The sequence below is a fragment of the Daphnia pulicaria genome, chromosome 1 (assembly GCF_021234035.1).
Source record: "Daphnia pulicaria isolate SC F1-1A chromosome 1, SC_F0-13Bv2, whole genome shotgun sequence".
Lineage (NCBI taxonomy): Eukaryota > Metazoa > Arthropoda > Branchiopoda > Diplostraca > Daphniidae > Daphnia > Daphnia pulicaria.
The window spans coordinates 25,869,126-25,889,978 of record NC_060913.1 but is presented as its reverse complement, the minus strand read 5'-3'; the positions used below and the strand labels follow the sequence as shown (position 1 = coordinate 25,889,978).

At 39.1% G+C, this 20,853-nt stretch overlaps 3 protein-coding genes and 1 pseudogene across 5 annotated transcripts in view; 3 read left to right on the top strand and 1 right to left on the bottom strand.

The window, feature by feature from the left end:
• LOC124314010 overlaps positions 1 to 20,853 on the top strand; it is a 379,219-nt gene that overhangs the window by 288,826 nt on the left and 69,540 nt on the right. The gene's annotated exons all lie outside the window — the stretch shown is intronic.
• Positions 1 to 20,853, top strand: part of LOC124320214 — a 186,511-nt gene that overhangs the window by 125,425 nt on the left and 40,233 nt on the right. The window lies entirely within an intron of this gene.
• LOC124317700 lies at positions 1,307 to 6,075 on the top strand. Of its 3 annotated transcripts, XM_046782782.1 has the most exons (8): positions 1,307 to 1,363; positions 1,431 to 1,588; positions 1,656 to 1,756; positions 1,838 to 1,878; positions 2,027 to 2,322; positions 3,063 to 3,191; positions 5,012 to 5,148; positions 5,417 to 6,075. In XM_046782782.1, the coding sequence occupies exons 6-8, from the start codon at positions 3,107 to 3,109 to the stop codon at positions 5,648 to 5,650; spliced, it is 456 nt and encodes a 151-aa protein (XP_046638738.1). In that variant the 5' UTR covers positions 1,307 to 1,363; positions 1,431 to 1,588; positions 1,656 to 1,756; positions 1,838 to 1,878; positions 2,027 to 2,322; positions 3,063 to 3,106; the 3' UTR covers positions 5,651 to 6,075. The 3 variants fall into 3 exon arrangements, with proteins under 3 accessions (XP_046638738.1, XP_046638739.1, XP_046638737.1); XM_046782783.1 differs by lacking the exons at positions 1,307 to 1,363; positions 1,431 to 1,588; positions 1,656 to 1,756; positions 1,838 to 1,878; positions 2,027 to 2,322 and adding an exon at positions 2,927 to 3,000; XM_046782781.1 differs by lacking the exons at positions 1,307 to 1,363; positions 1,431 to 1,588; positions 1,656 to 1,756; ... (1 more) ...; positions 2,027 to 2,322; positions 3,063 to 3,191 and adding an exon at positions 3,463 to 3,669.
• On the bottom strand, positions 11,709 to 15,153 carry LOC124314744 (annotated as a pseudogene).

Sequence of the window (20,853 nt, the reverse complement as noted above, 5' to 3'; positions counted from 1 at the left end):
CAATTCTTTGGCATGTCATTGGTTCAATTCTCAAAATTGTCCACCAGGCAGCGCTGATCATAGGTGACCACTGGCTTCAGCCGAGATAGCCGAAGTTCCCCCACCATACTAATACACCATGGCTATTGTCCTATGGCCCTCTGGCGACGTCGGTTAATTATGCTTCCAAAAATCTGATTTTATTTTAAACTTTCGTGCGATGGGTATGAGAAATGTGTTATCACGATTCAGAGATAGAACGGTTTCTAAACCGACGGGAAACCGCATTGCAAATTTGCAATTGCAATGGTGAGTGAGAGCGGTGAGATGTGTTTTTTAAAACCTGGCAATGTTGCACACCAAAATGTCATCCAGATCCCAGATTTGATTGTTTTTGTTTGCAAAGCAACAGGATCCCAGGATGGTTTTTACTTAAAAATGAAAAACGATGTCGTGCTTGTATCGTGGAAGAATTATGCGGTATGTCAAAGTATTGCTGTTAATTAAATTTAAACCGTAAGAATGAATCACTTAATCAAAGGAAGTCAGTGGCATGGCAACTCAGTTGCATCATAGATGTAAATGTTTTGCCTAGTAAAATGGTTATATACTTTTAGATTAGCTTAGATCCTTGTGTCATAGTAACACGTCAATATTTAACCCTTTGAATTTGTGTCTAAGAAGCTATACCATCTATGATGTACACTGTACAGCTACCAACAATCCCAAATGACACTTTTTGTCGAGCATGGCCTGAATTCAGGAAGAAAATTAATCTCTGTTAGTATTTATCATTTAGCTAGAATTCAATCAAAGAAATTCAGGTGAATTTTTATACTTTCTAGTAGCTGTGTAGTAATAATTTGTGATTCTCTTATCGTCTGAACCAGGTTAAGAGAGCTCCACTGATTGCTACTGTCCATTTGATTTGCCGAGAGCTTGACTGACAGATAACCATAGATGTAAAAAAGAAATCTTTTGTCAGGAATATTGGAATGACTGTTCTAGATCCTGCTTTACATAGTTTAGATATTGGGCTTGTTTTGATCCCTAATATCTTGTGGCCTTGTGGGGGCTAGTTTCATTTGGGCTTTGCCGCTTTGATCTTTTAGTGAAGCCTTTTTGGTGATTCAAAAATTTACAGTTAAACTGTCCTATTTACCTTTCTTTCGTCATTCCCTAATGGAGAAAAACAGGATTACTGACTAGCCATACTTGACAGTTACTGAATAGTGATGAATTGAAAGTGAATTAACTATTCCAAATCTCTAATTAAGAACAGAAAATAATTTTGGTTCAATTACTTCTTTTTTTAACAGTGCCCCATGGAAACACCTTAAATGACAAATTGCATAGACCTTTTTCTCGGAGACTGTGACAGTTGGTATTCAGATAACGAAATATTTTATTGTTGCATCTTTATCTTTATTTGCAATTATCTTTTTTCGCAGCCAAGTCTTACTAGTGAATCATGATAATGAAGCCTTCATCAAATCAGATTATTTGCTGCTATTTAGTGGAAAACGAGAAAGAATGTCGCCAAGCCGAAGGTTGTAGTGACCACCACTTGAGTTCTGATTTTGGACGATCTAGGATTGATTGATTTGAGGTATTGTTGATTGTCGCTACCATGTTGTTTTAAACTACTCTGAAATAATTGAAACTTGTCTTTTCAGGTTCATCCGTCGCTACTGTTCCATTAACTAAATCCACTGGGGAAAACTGACACTGTTGGCCGCTGCTGGAGTCAATTTACTGTACAGCATTCCGAAAAAAGGTTAAGAGATTCATTTCGATTCATTTTTCACTTTTTGTGATGACTTGAAATTGTCGTCAATTTATTTTTGGTTTCTTTTAGTGATGGTATACGATCCAAATACTTTCCAACAGCAGATAGAGGTTTTTGCTGGAATTTGCTGATGTTTCCAATTACTGTTTACTTGCCCAAACAAGTACTAGAAAACAGTTTGTGACTATCTGATTTTGACTTGTGTGTTGCACGGGTTTGAGTAACTCTTTTTTTTTTTTTTTTTTTTTAATATTTTAGGCGCAACTTGCTTATGGGCGGATTTGAAGAATGGCAGGAGTTTGGAGTCGTTTTATTTGTGTGCCAATTTTGAAACAAAGCTGGAAAAAGATTATGTTGCACGACAAATTCTTCACCCCGACAAATCTCTTTCTTTTCCCTTTCCCGTGACGTCACACGAGTAGGCTACATTCATGTGAATGTGATTTTGAGCCCCAAATTTCTTCGATGAGGTGTACCGAACGACTGATAGGTGGCAGTTGCATCCGCTTGGCATTTATTCATGAATCCACCCCCCTTAAAAAAAGAAAAATAAGGTATACACACATTTATTTACTTTTCTGGCTTTCCGACTGATTTACATGTATGCAAATGAGACATTCGAAAATGAAATTGCGTCCTTGTTGTACCAACTGAAGTAGTACAAAGTACTGCCTTGGAAAAGCGCAGAGTTGCATGGGAAAAGGGAATTTTGCCAAAATGGCGAAACGCTTTCAGATGAAGTAGAGAATCGATATTTTCATTTCCATATCAACAGCTCCTCTACTAAAGCTACGTGAATGGTCTATCTTCACGGACCAGGGACATCCGGCTTATTCCAATTTTTGTTCCCCCCTTTTCTCACATTCTTTCCTCTCGCAGTTTATTTTATTTTTGGCTCTCAGGTGGTGGTGGGGCTGTGCTGCTGGTAGCAACTTTTATATTTCAACCGGGTTATAACGTACAATCCGTTTCAAATTGCAACAGTCGTCGCCGGGGTGCTAAAGCTGAAGAAAATGGGAACCGACGCGCGTTAACAAGTTTATCCGCGCTACTTCCGCCTCCCCCCAAAAGTCGTTGTTAGGCTCTCGCTGGAGGGAAGAAAAACAGGAAGGACCGCTCAGAGTGTAATGTGACGTTTGGATATGTCATATCCTCTTCCCGCTTGCTGTTTTTTTATTTTATTTTGACCAAAACTGTTTTGTTGTTGACTGATGAAGACGTTGTGCAAGCGAGTCAGTCCATTCATCACCAAATGTGTAATGAAACTCTTAATAATTTTGTTTCCCGTTGGCAGTTGCAGTCCAAGATGAATAGAGGAAGCCGGGACGTGTCGGACAAATGATAGCGCGGGCGGTGTGTCTGCGGATGACCACAGGGAATAATAACGACAAGAACATGAGTAACACAACAACAACAACAACAAGTAATATTATATAGGGAGGAAGCTATAAAAGACAAATTTTCTTTTTCTTGAAGGTTCCCGGAGTAAAAAACAAAAAAAAGCTGAACACAATCCACGTTATTCAGTCAATACGTAAGACAATGTAGGAAATGCCAGAACAGCGGGATGATTATCGCACGCGCTGCAGCTTCCATCCATTCTACCCCCCTCTCTTCACTCCGTGGTGCTGGGCGGATGCTGGGAGGGAGGAGGGAGAGCGTTTGTGCGCATCGGGAGATGCGCGGTCGGAAGAAAACCTCAAGGAAAGATAGGGAGGGAGGAAAAGGATCGATAGAGCATCACCGGGAGCGGCCAGAGTCTTAGATGGGAAGAGGCCAAAGCCGTTGGGAAAGGGGCACAGTTGAGTGGCGACAACGGCGCTGGATTTTTCTAGCCGGTGCGTCTGTGTGGCCCACCCCCGTGTCTATGCGTGACAGCAGCATCAGCAGAGCTTCCATCGGTGCGTGTTGTGTCTAGAGTGTGTCGAAGAAGGAGGAAAAAAAGCCAGTGCAAAAGTGTACAATCCGGGGGCAACTTGACCTCTCTCCCCAAAGGTTACCCATCACTGTCAGGAGCCAGTTCCATTGTATAGGGAACTAGCACACACAACAAAAGGAACTTGTTAGGATTTTTTGTTTAGTTTTGGTTGAAACTTTTTTTATTTGTTTTTTTAATTTCCGGAATTCCGCCCGGAATTTTTTTTTATTTTTTTTTTTGTATGGCACCGAGTGAACTATCCATCACTTCCAGCTAGTCGGCCCATTACGTCAGGTAAATAATTTTTGAAGGATCACGTTTGGATTATATTTCGAAACGGGAATTTCACCATCCGCCCCAAACAATTTCGGTTCTAATCGATCGTATATGCAAATATGAGGGGCCCGTTAGGAGGGAAACGGAAATATGTTCATCCTCTGACCTTTATGGGGGCTCCCATCTCATCTCTGTTTGCTGTGTACAGCGTAACGGACTGGCTTATCAACTTGTGTGTGCTGCAGCATTCCGGATATTTATATGGACAGTCGTGGTATAGTAGTCTGAGACCAACTGTATTATACACAGAGACTCTGAAGAATCCATCCCGGTCGTTATGTACCCCCACACAACAAGGAAAGGAGGAAAAAAGAAGAAGATATAAATGGTTGGCTGGATGTGTGTGTGTGGGTCTTGTAAATAATTGGAGTGTACAAGACGCTACAGACGTCAAATGCGGCCCAGCAGTCACCCGACGCCGGGAAATATATATCTTCTGCAGAGAGATATCTTTTGTTAATTGCACGCCGGCTTTTCTTTTTTAAATCAATCATTGATTATTGGTTATAAAGAAAAAGAAATAAGATCTCTTGCTGGGTGCTGAGCGGCGATGAGCAGAGAGCCAAGGTCCGTGAGAGAGAAAGAGGCTGGCTGTCAAAAGGCTTATTAGCATCGTATATATATTTATACAGGATTGCCAGTGAGGTAGATACAGCCCGGAGGCTGCATTTCCTCGTATCTAAGAAAATGCCAGGACCCTTGTTATTATGTTGTGTATATATCCTGTACCCGCCTAGATTCCCCAATGGACGCCCTCCCATGATGTATGCGGACCTGAGGGGAGTAAAAAAAAGGAGGGAATCTTGTTTACTTTGCGGCTAAAACCTCCTCCTTTTTTTGACACGATGATATTGTCCAATCGATTATTCAAATAATGGCGCGCGCGCGCTTAAACCCCCCGAGGGAATTCAATTTAAGAAAACTGGTCAAATGTTTTTTCTAACTAATGGTTACAACATGTGTCAAATTTTTATTGATTTATTAATTAGGTGTGTTAAGAGGATTGCCGAGAGATTTCGGCGTTGGACCACCGTCACATCATCAGTCGGCATCAGCTGGCGCCCAGCAGCAGCAGCCGGGCAGCAGAGGCAACCGCGGCAACAACCGGAGTGACGTTTCCATTCAGGTCAGTCGCAGTCCTGCCATACAGATTTGAAATCTAGCAAATGATCAAGCAGCAGCAGCAGCAGTCGTCTAAACTGAAAAGAAGAGATGATGGACGTTCCCAATTACTTGTCAAATGCACTTATACCGGATCAAACCGACCGATCCTACTCCCCCCTTTTCTATTATTAGTATTGAAACACCACGCCCCCCTTCCATTTTGACGTATAATTAGCCCAGGAGGGGAAATAATCGATTTGGTGACCATTTTGACGTGTGTGTATTTTCAGGTGGACGTAGGATCGACTAAGGCGACCAACAGCGGAGGCGTTGGCGATCGAATGGGTCGCACGACGAAAAATCAACGCGGAGCTTCCGGCGGAGGCGGCGGAAGCAAAGCCGAGACTCCACCCACTACATCTCAGCAGCAACAATACGAGACGGCCCTCTACTCACGCGAGGACATTCGCGAGCAATACAGCATCAACAAGAAAGAAACGGACCCAAAAATAATCAAGAGCTAGAGCTCTGTTCTCTCGGTATAAGCCCTGGGAATTATTTTTGATGGACATATATGCTGAAGTGCATTATTGATGCTGCGAGTGTGCTGTGCACAACTAGCGGATGAAACTTGTTCCAGCCAACTTTTTCCGCCAGTCTTTTATTACATTATACCAAACCAGTTTTGTTATTGTTTTTTCCAGGCGGAAACGGAAGACTCTTTTGTGTACATGTCTATTTACTTGATGGTAGAAACATAGTTTCATCGCCGCACCCTTCATTCATATCTCTTTTCTGCTTTTTTTTGGCGGATGCGATGCCAAAATATTGCGGGGGGTTTTCTAGGTCGCTGGTGCGGAGTTTCTCCAGCCGACTGCATATAGTCATGTGTATATAGTCCAGCAACATTGTCTGTTGAATAGATGTAATACAAAAGCGGCTGAATAAATAACAGTTATTTGGTCTGAATAAACAACTTGTGTGTGTGCACTTGTGTCTCTGACACATCACACAATTCACACATGTAATATAACACAAGCTTGTCTAGAGTTGCACCAGCATCCAGACACAGCAGCAGTCTGCTGATAGTAAATTTTTCTGCGTTAAATGAGAACGAGAATGAGAAAGACTTGAGAAATGGCAAATTCGTTAAAGCGAAATTACCGAGAATTTTGGCCAAAAGACTATTCATTATACACGGTGCGCCAGAGGACGTTATTCAAACGAATCACCGAGTTTGAGTTGATCATTCGGTCAACGTCAAGGAGCTTACTTTGCATATTTGAATTTTCCCACTAAAAAAGCCGAAAGGTTATAAACATGCAGAGAATCTTGCATGAGAAACATACAAATACACAAAATCTTTTTGGGCGCTATAACGTCTGTTTTAACATAGGCTTGTACCGTTTGTATAACCTTTTTTTCTTTCAAAGTGTTTAAACATTTATCTGCTGGGTACAATCGTAATTGAGTACAAAGCTTTTTTTTGTTACCACTTGAGCGTTAACAATGTTTTGCAACTGCCGTTTGTTCTTATAGATTTGTCGGGGAATTCTAGAATTTCCAGTTAGCGGTTTCAAAAGTGGTTATTTTTCAAGTGAACTTTGGAGATGATAATCTAACTCTGTGCATTCCGTATACACATTTCAATCATTGAAAACCGTAAAGTTGGTCCTACGAATGAATTGTTATTTAAAAAAGCAATCGGAAGGGACGAACTAAATTGCAATATAATGGGATTTATTGTTGATTGATGTTAAGGTTAAAACACTTCTAGCTTATATGTACTGGATTTGGAAAGAACCAAGAAATAGAATTAATCTGATGGAGTTAATAAATCATTAGCTCTAAATTATTAATTCACATCTTTTTCCTTCTTTAAACTAGAAATGGATCATTCTAAATAATTAAAATTGGCTAAGCTATAAAGTCAAGTCGACGATCTATCGGGTTCGTGTTAGGGGTAAACATTAGGTAAACATACTTAGTTGACTGAGTATGTAAAAAATTGAAGAAACAAGATTTACGGATACACCACATCTCTGTTGATATTGTTCACATGTGACCATTTCCTCATTGAAGTAACTAATCTAAAAATTAAGCTTTTCTGTTCATATTTTCGAAAAACGTACGTGCTTACGTGAACACAATAGTGATCAGTGTCGCAGTTTCAACTTTCAAGAAGCTAGAGTTTCATCAAATGACGAACTAAGAATAGATTTAATGGAAAGAAATTTCCTGATCGTGGTTTCAAAACTTTTTATTTTCAAGTGAACTTTGAACATTGTAACCTAACTCAATACTGTCCAAATGTAAAAAAGCCAATAGAAAACCGCTTAGTTGTTCTCGTGTCTCAATTGACGTGTAAGAAATCACTCGGATTCGACCGGTAATTTTTTTATTTAATGGGCTCTAATTTTTCATGTAATTTCATAAACATTAAAATTATACCACTTGAGACGGGAACGATGAGTCAGGATGAGTACTGAGTAGATTTATCATCTGGTAGTCTCTCCCGTTAGAATAAATTAGCGAAATCGATGTATGGACAGTCAACTCTGTCGAAATATCGTGGATCAACTATAGTATTGCGTGAGGGTTAGATAATAAGCTTACGTTCTAAGGCTTAAGAATGTTAAACAATTGAAGTAACGTGTTATTAGGGATCACTAATCAGTCAATCACCATACACTTGTCAATCTTGCTCACTCTGTGACATGTCATCGAAATATTTCCTATGAAATAATAATCTACAAATCAAGCTTTTTTGAATTCACGTCCTTCCGTGAGCATTACCCATCTCAGCCGGATTTTTTCCCCGTGTGCCTCCGTCGAAAATCATTAACGAAAAAAAAAACAGAATAGATTGTTGCTTTTAAGCAAAGATAACCCCCCTTTTCATCCTTGTGTAGTAGCGCAAAGTCGATTCAAAAATCATTAACTTTTGTTCAACTTGATGCGACACCCGAAAAAACAAACTACTTATTCTGTGTGACGTTCGGTATACGTCCATTTGTTAGGCGCCTTTGTTGGCAAAAAAATTTTAGACTCGTATATGCACTACAGTCTTATAATTTCGGTATAAGACCCTGTTTTCAAGCTAGCTTTTGCATCAATGCAATAAAAATATACGATACAAGTGTGGCATTGGTGTGCATGCAACCGATATGTCCAGTGTTTGCATTCGAATTCAGTTACAGGTTTACGGGAATGCACTCTGGTTGTTTTTCTTAATGAGCTTAACTTATTGTTATCCAGAGCATCCCCACATCCATTGATGTTAACGAACACTTTTGAATCTTTTGTGTGACAATCAAAAGTTTATTGTATTGAACATCAGTCCTAATATAATAAAGATTCTGTTGATTTTCTGGTCATTTGAATCATTAAATATAATCGTTAAGACTCGTCTTCATTAACATCGGCTTGATGATTGTTACCGTTTATGAACAATTCCTATTATCTGATACCCACAGACACCTGGGAATATCAGATAAATATTCATCATCAGGATTATCATGCAGTTAACGTAATTGATGGAAGACGAACTATGAAATGTGTATTGGTTTAATACAGATTTGCTACATTTCAAATAAAATGTGTTAACCTACCCCCCTCCCTCATTTTTTAAGAGACAAATTGGTTTCCGCTCCGGGCGGCAATCGACTTATTTTGAGTAATCTTCACAGTTTTGTCATGCGCGCAAATGAATTCTCACTATGACTGAGACAACTTTTGAAGTTGTTTAATTCTTGAATGTGAACTTAAACTATCTCACCCTTTTGTTCAAGTAAATACAATTATAATTTATACAGCTATTAATGTATGATTATTAACACGGGTTGACTGCTTACCGATTCGCTACATAGCGAGTTCTTTTCACCCTGCACATATTCTAATTTTATTTCCTTATTGATTTGAGAAAAGATCACAGCTGACCCCAACATTCTAGACAATATTAGTTTGTTCAGCTTTATTGGGCACATGTGATTCGTTTATGACTATGGGAAAATGAAGCAATTTACTAAATATCTTCATTGAAGCAAACTAGCAAACTGAGCAACTTCAAAAATCAAATTAAACCGTGTCCCATGTGAACATTCAAGAATTTTTAACTGTATCATTAAACTTTAACGTAATCAATGTTCAACTCACTCTATAGAATTAATTTAATAAAGCGTCTCGTGATTCTAATGAAAAGTATTGCTGTCGAAACGAGAAATATTGCCTAATAAAAATTCCTGTAAGCGCGTACACCTGCGTGGCTGCATCCTCTGCTCCCCGTCTGAGAGCCGGTAATATTTCAAGTTAATCGCGGTCATTAAGATCTGAATCATCATTTCAGCTGATTTATCGAGTTATGTAATATGTGAACTTGATTGATCGATTCACAGACATTGTGCAGAACTCATGATGTCATGTTATCATTATCGTTTGCTGAATTTAATTACACATGAATCCGAAAGGATGCGACATACCGATTTATTCTTTATAGTTATTTGAACAGTCCAACATTGTCTAAAGGAAAGAAGTAATTCAAAAGGTCGAAATGGCGGTCGAAATAATAATAGTTATCTGGTCTGCATAAACAATTGTGTGCACTTGTGTGACTCTGGCACATCTCCCATACTGTATAACAAAATGTCCTCTTAATGGTAACTTGTTGTGTGTTTAATCAGGACCACTCGAATGATCGCAAATTCGTTTAAGCGAGATTGCCGCGAAGTTTTTAGCCGAAATACTATTATATTTATATACGGTGCGCCAGAGCACGTTATATTCAAACGAATCACCGAGTTTAAGTTGATCATTCCGTCCACGTCAAATTGTTTTTTACTTTGTATATTCTTGAATTTTCCCTCCAAAAAAGCCGAAAGGTTATAAACATGCAGGGTATAAATAACTATACACACTCTTGGGCGCTGTAACGTCTGTTATCACAGGCTTGTACTGCGTGTATAACCTTTTTTTCTTTCATATATTTTCCTTTCAAAGTGTTTAAACATTTGTCTAGCTGCTGGGTAGAAACGTGATTGAGTACAAAGCTTTTTTTTGTTGCCACTCGAGCGTTAACAATGTTTTGCAACTGCCGTTTTTTCTTAAATAGATTTGTCGGGGAATTATGAAATGAGGGAGAATCTGCGCAGATCAAAAAGAATTTATGGAGAATTCGACAAGCGGGTTATTCACGGAAAAGAAGAAATCTGCGTTTGACTTCTAGTGGCAGTGTCAAATATTTGTGGAATGACTCGTCGCCTAATTATATTGCCTTTGGAGTGGTTTTCCTAGAATTACGCGCGGTTTTTGTTTTGAATTTTACTTGGCTCAAGTTGCAGTAGAAGCCTGGTGAACACAACATAGATGGCAGCAGTTGCTTACTAAAGTTCTTACGCCTTGATTTGCTTTGAAAGAAATAACAATTTCAATAGAACCAGTTTTTATTACTGCTAATTATTTTATTATTTAACAACGTTATCGTTATAATGCATAAAAACCATGAATTTGTGCAATTCCTTTCTGATTGAATCGCGCCAAAATTACTTTGTGCCCGCCAGAGGGACACTCCGCCCACTCGGCCATTTTCGATTCTTTTTGTTGAGTCACACCGTGCTGATCAGTTGCTGACATTTTCTCTCCAAGGATTTTTAATTGATTCAGTGTCTCAGTGATGTCATAACTAATTTACTGTGCCAGCCAGTGTTCTTCTACTCGATATACGAATCAGATCGATGGAGCTGTCAGCAGTGCATTTTTATTGAGATGTTGTGTGCGTGCAAAAACTAACCAACTCAACGTGATTATAGTGGAACACATTATCGAACACGAGGTTATTCTGTGATTCTGTGAGTCCAGAACCCTCTTTAATTGATTTTCCGTTGCCAGCCTATTGAAGACGTGAATGAGACATCAACTCACAATTTCAAACGTTTTTCCATAGTCCTTGTGGGATTTGCTCCATTCCTTTCATGTCGGTCATTAAATGTAGTGTAGTTAACGAGTACTAGATGGCTTAAAGTTTTAAATTATGCGCGGGATTGTGCTGTGAATCTGAAATCTGAATGAATTGAGATTTGCTTGAAATTGAATGACAGTTTGTGTAATTTCCCTGATAGTTCATCTTTGTTTAACAGTCTAATTAGCAGTTCTATTCCTCTCCACGTTTTTGTTATTTATTTTGCCATTTAACTAATTCTGTGATTTCTCTAGGTCTCTCCTAGCCTGATATTCGAGCAACCCATCGCAAACGATCTTCCAGTTTCGACACTCGGTTGACTTCAGCCGACCAATCTCTTTCTTTCTTTTCCCTTTCCCGTGACATCGCACGTGTACATTCATGTGAATGTGAGTGTATTCACGACGGCGTCACTTATTCCTTTCCCCTCTCCCAACCTGAGGTCACCAGAAGGTCTACCAGTCAGTCACGAGTCTAATCAACTCTCAACCAACTGGCAACTTAAGGTAAGAACAAACACACTGTTTTCCTTCTTCTTTTTCGTACCGTGTCTTTTGTATAATTCCGTTAGATCCGACAAGTGCGAAAAATCGTTAAGCACATGTAAAAGTTTTCAGAAACATTTTCAATTCAATGATTGTTTTATTCAAATTTTGCATAAACATTAAAATTTGAGAAAAGATTAAAGAAATTCCCACACCTGAATGAATTAGCCCGGAATTAGCATCGAATGAATTTTCTTCCATTTCCCCTTTTGTTACCCTGTGTCATTTACGAGTCAGTTGTCAGTCGAAGATATTTTTGCGCATGTTGGAGGATTACGAAATCGCGAAGTCGGCGAGTTGCTCCTCCAACATTAAGCCAGTGAAATGAGTGTAGTGGTTACCGTCATCATACAAATAGTTTCCCTCAATTTGCACCCAGATTTGATCGTCTTTTTTCAAGTTTAACGTCGACTGGAAGGTCGACGACAGATCATAATTGATGGCCTTGCTTTTCCCGATAAGACTTCCGTTTAAATTAAATCGTAAATTTGTGCTGTACCAAATCCCCGTGATTGAGAAAAAGTAAATTCCCGTTAGCGGGGCCGTGAATTTCCCTGATGTTAAATTCATAGCATTTCCCTCGTTTACCCGCGCGAATTCGAACGGAATTGGACTGTTAATTGTACGGCTTGTCGTATTTCTCTGGACGTGGAAATAGACGGGCGCTGATTTAATATCGGCGTATCCGATCGTTTTTTGTTTGTCTGTAAATCAAAGGCATCAAAGGATTAGACCAATCAGTAACCAGTAAAAAAGAACAAGTCTTACCGTTTACATTAGGATAAAAGTCACAGTAAACCATTTCCATCTTCTTTTTCGATCCTTTTACATTAAAGAATCCGCTTAATTTATGTCCCATTTGCTGCAGATCTGAACATGAGGTTGGCATTTTACCAATGTCGACTATTTCACTCGTTCTGTCTGTTGAAATCAAATTCATTCTTTCACTCTCTTGTTTGTAAACACAAACTTCATTATTTCACCATTTAACTGGGATGTCAAATTATCGACGGTGGATATCGTGCTTCCCAATTCCATTCTCGTTGAGGTTAAATTTGTTGTCGTTGTTTCCAAAAGATCCGAAGTTGCTAAATAATTTCATTTGTTATTAAACCAATTTTATATTTAAAAAAAAAATCTACCACTCAGATCTTTTCTCAGATTTTCTTCGACTTCTTTTAGTTCGTGACTAAATCGTTGCACGTATACTGCAAACATTAATGAAAACAACTACCCTAGTTTAATTAAATTAATTTTTTAAAAATAAAAAACTGTAAATTTTTACTAGGAAAAAAAATAGTTCGCTATTACATTCAGAAATTCAAAAAATGAAGATTAGTTTTTCACGTTGACTTATTGTTATAAGTCAACGTCCGGTTTACCTTTGAGTTCATTTAATAATTTTCCGGCACTGGTCTTGATATCATCTCTCAATTCTTTTCCAGTTGCTAAATTTATTTAAAAGGTTAAATTGCATTTCTTTTTCTAACTAAACAATTTAATACATTTTAACTTTGTTGATAAATCATGGATGTTTTTGCTGAAATTGTTCTCCAACTCGGTTTTGGTTTTCATCAACTCCTGCTTACACGCTGTGTGTAATTAGAAACACAATTAAATGTAAAAGTAAACAGACTTTTATAACCATTTCTTGAATAATGAAAGAGCCTACCTTCTGATTTACTAGTCAAATCTATTACATCAGTCTTCAAATTACCAAGTTCGGTATTCGTTTTCACCAACGTCATCACATTATCTGCAATTTTGTTTCGGAAAATTTATCAACAGTTTCGTTAATGCCAGAAATTGTTTTCAACCTTTGAGTTCCTCCTTCAGATTATTCCATTCGTCAGTGACAGTCAATTCGGCATGTTCTACAAATTTGATTGACGCCGACAGTTCGGCGTTCGTGTAACGGACGCGGACGTTGCGATCCTGAAAGGATTGGGAATCGCTAAATTTGCCCAAATTGATTTTGCTCAGTTGCATGGGTTTGGGCACGAGTATCTCTCCATCCCATTGGACGTGGTTTTTACTTTCTTGCAATAACTTTTTCACATCTTCTTTCGAAATTTCAACCCGTCTGGAATTGTCGGAACTGTCGTTTGCCATTTCCCTTGAAATGGTCAAACTGATTATGTCCACATCAGTCCAACTGTTTGAGTCGTAGTTGTGATGAAGTTTTTCTTTATTCTCAAAAGTTCTGTTTAGCTCATCCGACTGATTTTTGACGAGTTCCCATTTCTCCATTTGTTTGAGGTTGAATTGCACCTCTCGTCTTTTCTCGACACCTTTATTACTTGACGTCAATTTTTCTGTTTGCTCCACAACTTTTTGAAACATGTCCGCCAGTTTCTTCCGAGTTTCCGTGCTCAGTTTATTGACGATTTCGTTCAAAATTCTCGTTGTCCTGTCAGGCCGGTAATTGTCTTCGTTCCAGAAAACAGAGTTCCACATTTCGTCACTTTGTTCTTTAATTGTCGTCCTGGATATGACCAACAAATTCTTTAATAAAGAATAGATTATAATCTCCGCGTCTGGAGAGCCGACTTCGTAGTCATCAAATGTGTCCATTTGAATTTTGCTGGCCATTTCCGTCAGCATTTTTCTCTCGTCATTGGCCGTCCCAAAATTTCTGTAAAAGTCTGGTGACCATTTGGCCTGAAGTAACACTGTCGATATTGATGGTGGCCTGTTTGATGTGCGACGGCTGCGTTGAGAAACTATAGAGGAGTTCAAAGTGGTCAAAATGCTCAGGGTCGGATCGCATTTCACTGGCTAGTTCGTCGCAGAATGTTTGGTCATAACACGTCAGAGAAAGTCGCAGGGTTTTGCTCTTTTCATACTTTGTCCACTCCGGCAGCGAATAATCTACTGTGGGTCTTTTGCTTTTGAGGATAAACTTTTCTAAGGGAATGACTCTCACTTTATTGGATTTGATTTCATGGCCCACTATTTCACTCAAATATTTCACAACTTGTTTTTGAACTTTGTCGTTCCACATTTCAATGCGAAATCTCATTTCTGGCTTTTTCGTGAGCTGTTGTAAGTACTCACTGCACTTTGGTTGTCCAACAGCCCGATGGGTGAATAGAAATATTTTTTCTCGCTGGCAGCAGTCGCCGATTTCTTGTTGTTTGTGTGTTCGTGAATGTCGATGAAAAAGTTGCCGTACTCGATCGAAGTGAACGGATCCGGTGAGATTTGCAGTTTGGTCCAAGAAGAACAAACGCTGGGGTTACCGTCTGATTGGCAATTACAGCAGCAAACGGAAAAAACCAAAAAGATGGTGACGATGCACCTCGTCAGAATTGCGGTCATTCCCATTCAAAAAATGTGCTGTGTAGAGATATTCGTGTTATAATTATAATATTATAATTAAAACGGTAAAATGAATTTTTGAAGCATTTCCATTTAAAAATGAATCAGGTTTACCGATTTGTAGATCAGAATATACGACAGCAAAAGTTAAATGAAGAAGAAATGGTGTCAGCTATTATTGCTGTTTTATTGACGCGGCGGTTGAATTTACAACTGAATGGGGTACACGGCCAATTCACCGCGTTTTATACAGAAATATGACGTCAGACTCATTCAAATTGGGTTTTTCCAGCAGTGTCTCTGTAGTGCAGTCAGTACAAGTGTTTTAGCGTGATTAAAGTCTATAGGATCGAGTTGACGATAAAGCAGAAGTGTCATTTGATACTCCTGTCTAGCTTTCAATTTATAAACAGAACGTTCTGGATATTAAATGTTGATAAATGTTAGACATAAAATTTATTTAGTGGGATGATGTAAAAAATCGTACTAGTTATGCCATTGGCCTGAAGAGAACAAATTTATTTATTTTTTGGGCGGCCGTCAAGTTTGTTTGCCTTTTCCAACTAAATCTTACGAGTGGCATACTTTTATGGCTGTTGGAACAGGGACAATTTTAAATAATATTGCTTTAGCTTTTCTAACCATCCCCTCCCGATCGACCTAAGTCGGAGGTGGCACATCTAGCGCTCAGAGTTTGAAACGTCGAGCTGCTCCCGATCTATGTCATTCGCATTGTATTAAGCGAACCGTTTTACCGCTAGATTTTTATTTGAATAACCAATGATTTTATTGAGCCGATGGTCGAAATTTCCATTTCAGATTGTTTGTTCATAGGGAGGGAGTTTAAGTGATAGTTGTTAAGAAAGAGTGTTATAAGAACAAACAAATAAAAGTTGCTGTATAGGGGAAGTTTAGAAGTAATAAAGAGTCATTTGCATTTCCCGTTTTATTTTCTCTTCAATCTTTTTCCCACCTGTGGTCGCCAGAAGTTCTACCAGTGAGTCTTCTAGTCAACACGCACCAACTGTGAACTCAAATTAAGGACAGACATTTTTTTTTCGTACTGTGTGTTTTGTATTCCGTTAAATAGTAAACTGTGCGAAAAATGGTAACGTTTATGACGTTCGCCAATGAAAAACAGACATTTTCTCTTTTTGGGCGGAATCGTAGGGTAGTGATCACTTTGGCTTTGTTTGTATGTTTTAAGCCACTGGTCATTTTCACTTGCAATTCGATAAGTGTCAAATATTTTTTAAAATTCGAACTGAATTCTATTTCTTCGTCAACTAAATGAAAGTATGATGGCAAGAAGTGCCACATGAAATCATTGTTTTTATTAAGTCGGCACACACAATCAAAAGAAAATAGTGAGAGCTTTTCTCTTCTGAAGTGAAACAGGTCATTTATGCTGTTAATGTACAATTGTACATGTACAATCAATCGTTTACCATTCGGTCTGACGCGTATTAGGTTCATTCCTATTAATTCATTGTTGCTGCAGCGAGGTTATTTCAAGCTATGTATCGTTGTCATGTTTCGTCATTTATTGTCCGTTGCTTCCGTTGAACGATGAACCTTCTTACAGCTCATCACATTTTGAATCGATCTCTTTTTCTCTCTGGGTTGGACCAAGTGCAATCGGACCACTATACATGCCGGTAGAAATGCTGGTGCTTTCTTCGTATGTTTTAATTCGCTGGTCATTTTCATTTTTCGACCAATGTTGGCTTTACTGGCTATCCGCAAAGGGGGGCAGACATTCGACCTGCTCGTTAGTTGTCACATCCACACGCAAAGCATAGGGATACCTTTTGATTTCAATTTGTTTTCGTCCACCTCAAAGCAGAGTTGAATCATTTAAAGACGCACTCTGGCTTTTATTGTCAATTGGTCGAGGCATTGGAGGCTTTCGCAATCATCACTTAGAAATCTGTACTCTACTTGGATATTGTAAAATTGACGTTATTGAATATTAAAGTGACGTTGACAAAGAGTCCTAAAGTCTAGACTTGCTGATTAAACATTGTCAGTAGATTAAAGAATTGAACCAATCAGTAACCAATCAGTAGGCTACTCCTGGAACCGATTTACTGGATTTTCAAGCAACTCTTGAATTCAAATTTTGCTCCTTCTCACGGAATGATGTACAAAAAGTTGGCGGCCTGCGCCAACCATTCTACACGCGCGATGGGGAATGGTTTCGACGAATTATTGAAGATAACCATCATTGGCGTTTTATTAATACGATAAGCGAAATTTCCATTTCAGATTTTTGTATTTTTGGGACCTGGAGAAGAGGGTACTACATACTACAAGAAGGGCGTTGAAAAAGCAAGCAAATAAAAGTTGTAGGGGAAGTTTAGAAGTCTATAAAGAGTCATTTGCATTTACAAGTCATTTCCGGTCCTTTTTCTTCCAGTCACTTTCTTTCCTTTTCTTCTTCGGGTCATTTTCCTTCAGTCACATTCTTCCGGTCATTTCTCTTCTAGTCATATTCTTCCAAGTTTGTCTTCCGTTTCATTTACTCTGCATCGCGTCTTTTCCCTTCACGTCACGTCAGTAAAAATGGGAGGCAGTTCATCAATTTGTGAGTTGACATTTTGTTCGTCCGCTTCTGGTACTACGTCTGCCGCAACGTGCTCTGCTTCTGCTGGACCTGCTTCTTCTTCGAATTGTTGCAGGTCTGGTGCGGGCGGATCTTGTTCTGTCTTCTTGTTTGTTCTGTCGTCCGTCGACAGTCAAATATTTTTCAACAATTAAAATATTTGAGATGAATTTTCGTTCCTGGGTTTGTTGCTGGCCTCACACGCGTTTGACGGGCGTTTTCATCTGTTGAACAAGAGGTTATCCTCGTCGCAACTATACAGAAGAATATAAAAGAGTCCCCGTCATTTATCTACCTGCCACTTTTTTTCCATTTTCTTCTTCCGGTCCTTTTCTCCCAGTCCCATCCAGTCACATCCTTCCGCATTATTTTTCCGGTCATTTCTCTTCCAGTCGTATTCTTCCAAGTTTTTGTCTTCCGTTTCTTTTCTTCTGCATTACGTCTTTTTGCTCACGTCATTTTGATTCCGGCGAGTTTTTTTTTTACTCGAAAAATTAAAACTGCACTGCTCTTCTCGTGTTACTACTCCTTGGCCTTATTTGTTATTTTATTTTTTCTTAAAAAATTTTGTGATCCTTTTACCCTCGTTTTTTACTTTTTTTAACACCTTGTCTTTTTTTTGTTTTGCATTATTACTTATTTTTTTAACTTTTTCTTTCCCTTTTTCAAATTTCTTTAGGAACCAATTTTCTTTCTTTTTTTCGGAGGGCTTTTTCAAAATCTCTTTCTGTTCTGGTTGTTTTTTTTCTACCGTCTCGTCGGTAGTTTTTCCTGTCTTTCGTTTCTGTTTTACGACACTTTTTGGTGTCTTTGATGTCATGCTTGTCCAAAGGGACTTTGCTGACTTAAAAAACCCGTTTTGGCTTTGCTTCACATTTGGATTCGGCCGTGGTAGTGGTGCATCAACGTAAGATGGGCCTGGTATCGCTATCCCATCTGCTGCTTCACTCGATTTTTCTTTCACAATCGGAAAAGCTGTCTGCGGAGCGACAGGTAACGGGTCGGCTGGTGTGGCAGCCGCATAATCTGGATCAGTTGGCGGCACATTACGTTCGTCTTCGTAAGTCGGATCTCCTGGGGCATCCGGTTCGGGATATTCCGGGGGATATTCCGGTCCGGGATATTCCGGGGTATCATTTTCTTCTGGTGGAACATCTGGTTCTTTTAATGTTATTACGCTGGCCGGGTTATGGACTGCGTCGGGTTGTATTTTCGTGGGTGCGGCAGAAGCACCCATAGGTATAAACCAACTTACAGACGGCTTATGAGCTCTTTCATTGCGATCAAGGTGATGTTGATTGCACTTACACTTACATCCGTAGTTGAATACATCTCGCCCACGCGAGACCCCGGCTGGTTCCCGGTCGGAATTGTCAGCATTCCGATGGGAACGTTCAGGTTGGTCTAAATAACTAGTAGACCTATACGGATCTAACACAATGTCCGATTGAAACGGATACGGAGACCGTTCTGCCGGTCGTCGGTATTCTCGTTCTCTGTTGTTATTTTCCTGTACTTTTCTGTGGCTGGTCTGGTCGACATTGTTATAGTAGTTTTTTATAACTACTGATGATCCGGTTATCACTATTGGGAATGCTGGCATTGTTGTGCCACGCGGAAAGACATGGGGTTCGGGGTCGGCGATCGTTATTTCTTCGCCATTTCTCATGGCATGGCGCGTGCCATGCCGAAGGATATCTGTATTAAGACCTGTCTGGTTCGTGGCGTTGGTAAATTCGCCAGTAATGAGCATCCCATCGCTGAATGGGATCCCAACGTTTTTATCCGACATGGTTAAACTGGTTTTTTTTTTAGTGAAAACCGTTGAAATTAGGTGGTTGTTGGAACACCCTTTAAAATCAACTCGTGTCGAAGCGCCCTTATATAACCTCGCATCCAACTTTCCCTTTCGCAACTGCAATCCTGGAGGATTTTTCTTTTACAGTTCAATTCCCTTGCAAGTTATTTGCATTTAATTTGTTCAACTTATATGTCCCAATTTTTACACTTAAAGTTCAATGATTAAAATTTAAAAATAACGACCTATTACTTAAATAACTGCAAAATTAAAATGCAATTCTGGTTGTCGGCTTGTTGCGTCATGGTTGCGTCTTAGTTGCGCAATCAAAGATTGCGTCATCACGGCGATGCTATAGACATCTGGTGGTGAGTTGCTTTTGGCAATCATCTGATTTAATTCCCTTTTAATATTTTTTAAAATAGGCGACCAGCTAAAAAGCAATAGCATATTCTGGGCAGAGTAATATAGCGGTAATATAGATCTAATCATTATCTATTTACCGCTCCAGAATTACTCTGATTCTGACAACTCCCTTCACCAGGAGCGATATGCCTGCCCATGCAGTCTTAAATTAAGGACCAATAATGTCACGTTTTTCAAGGGAAAATGCTATTTAAAGTTGAACTTTTCTCATGCATGTGGCTTTCCGATGGGCCTGTTTAATGCTCCCATTTTGATTTGAATCAATTTCTTTTTCTCTCAATGTGCCGTGACGAGATGTAGAGACGGACCAGCAATCTATCATCTCCTATTATAGTCGCATTGCACCTTGTTCTTTTTTTTATATAACGCAGCCTTTGACGGCTATTCATTTTTCGTGAGTGCTGCTGGGCGTTTCTTTCTTAGTATGTTTAATTAAGAATCTGTATTTCATTTGCCATCACTGATTTTATATTTTTGGTTTCCACAAATTCGATTGGAATTGCGGCAAATAATCAGGAAAGGGGCTGTCGCTTTCGTTGAGCAAATGACTCACGCCAATGTTTTCAAAAACAATTTTGATTCATCGATTGTTTGATTCAAAATTTGGCAATAAATTTATTAATTTGATTTCATTTCACCTTTTATTATTTTTAATACCCCTTAGCCTTTAGTCGAAGATCTTTTTGCGCATGTTATTCAAGGCTTGAAGATACATCAGAAAATTTACTTTTAAAAAAGTCGCCTGTAAATTTCAAATGCACGGAAAATAAAATGGCGCAGGAAGTCATAACATTATTTTATTGTTGCGCGATCAAAGAATCACGGCGACGCTATTGGCCTATGGCCCTCTGGCGACGTCGGTTAATTATGCTTCCAAAAATCTGATTTTATTTTAAACTTTCGTGCGAGGGGTATGAGAAATGTGTTATCACGATTCAGAGAGAGAACGGTTTTTAAACCGACGGGAAACCGCATTGCAAATTTGCAATTGCAAAAATTGCAATGGTGAGTGAGAGCAGTGAGATGTGTTTTTTAAAACCTGGCAATGTTGCACACCAAAATGTCATCCAGATCCCAGA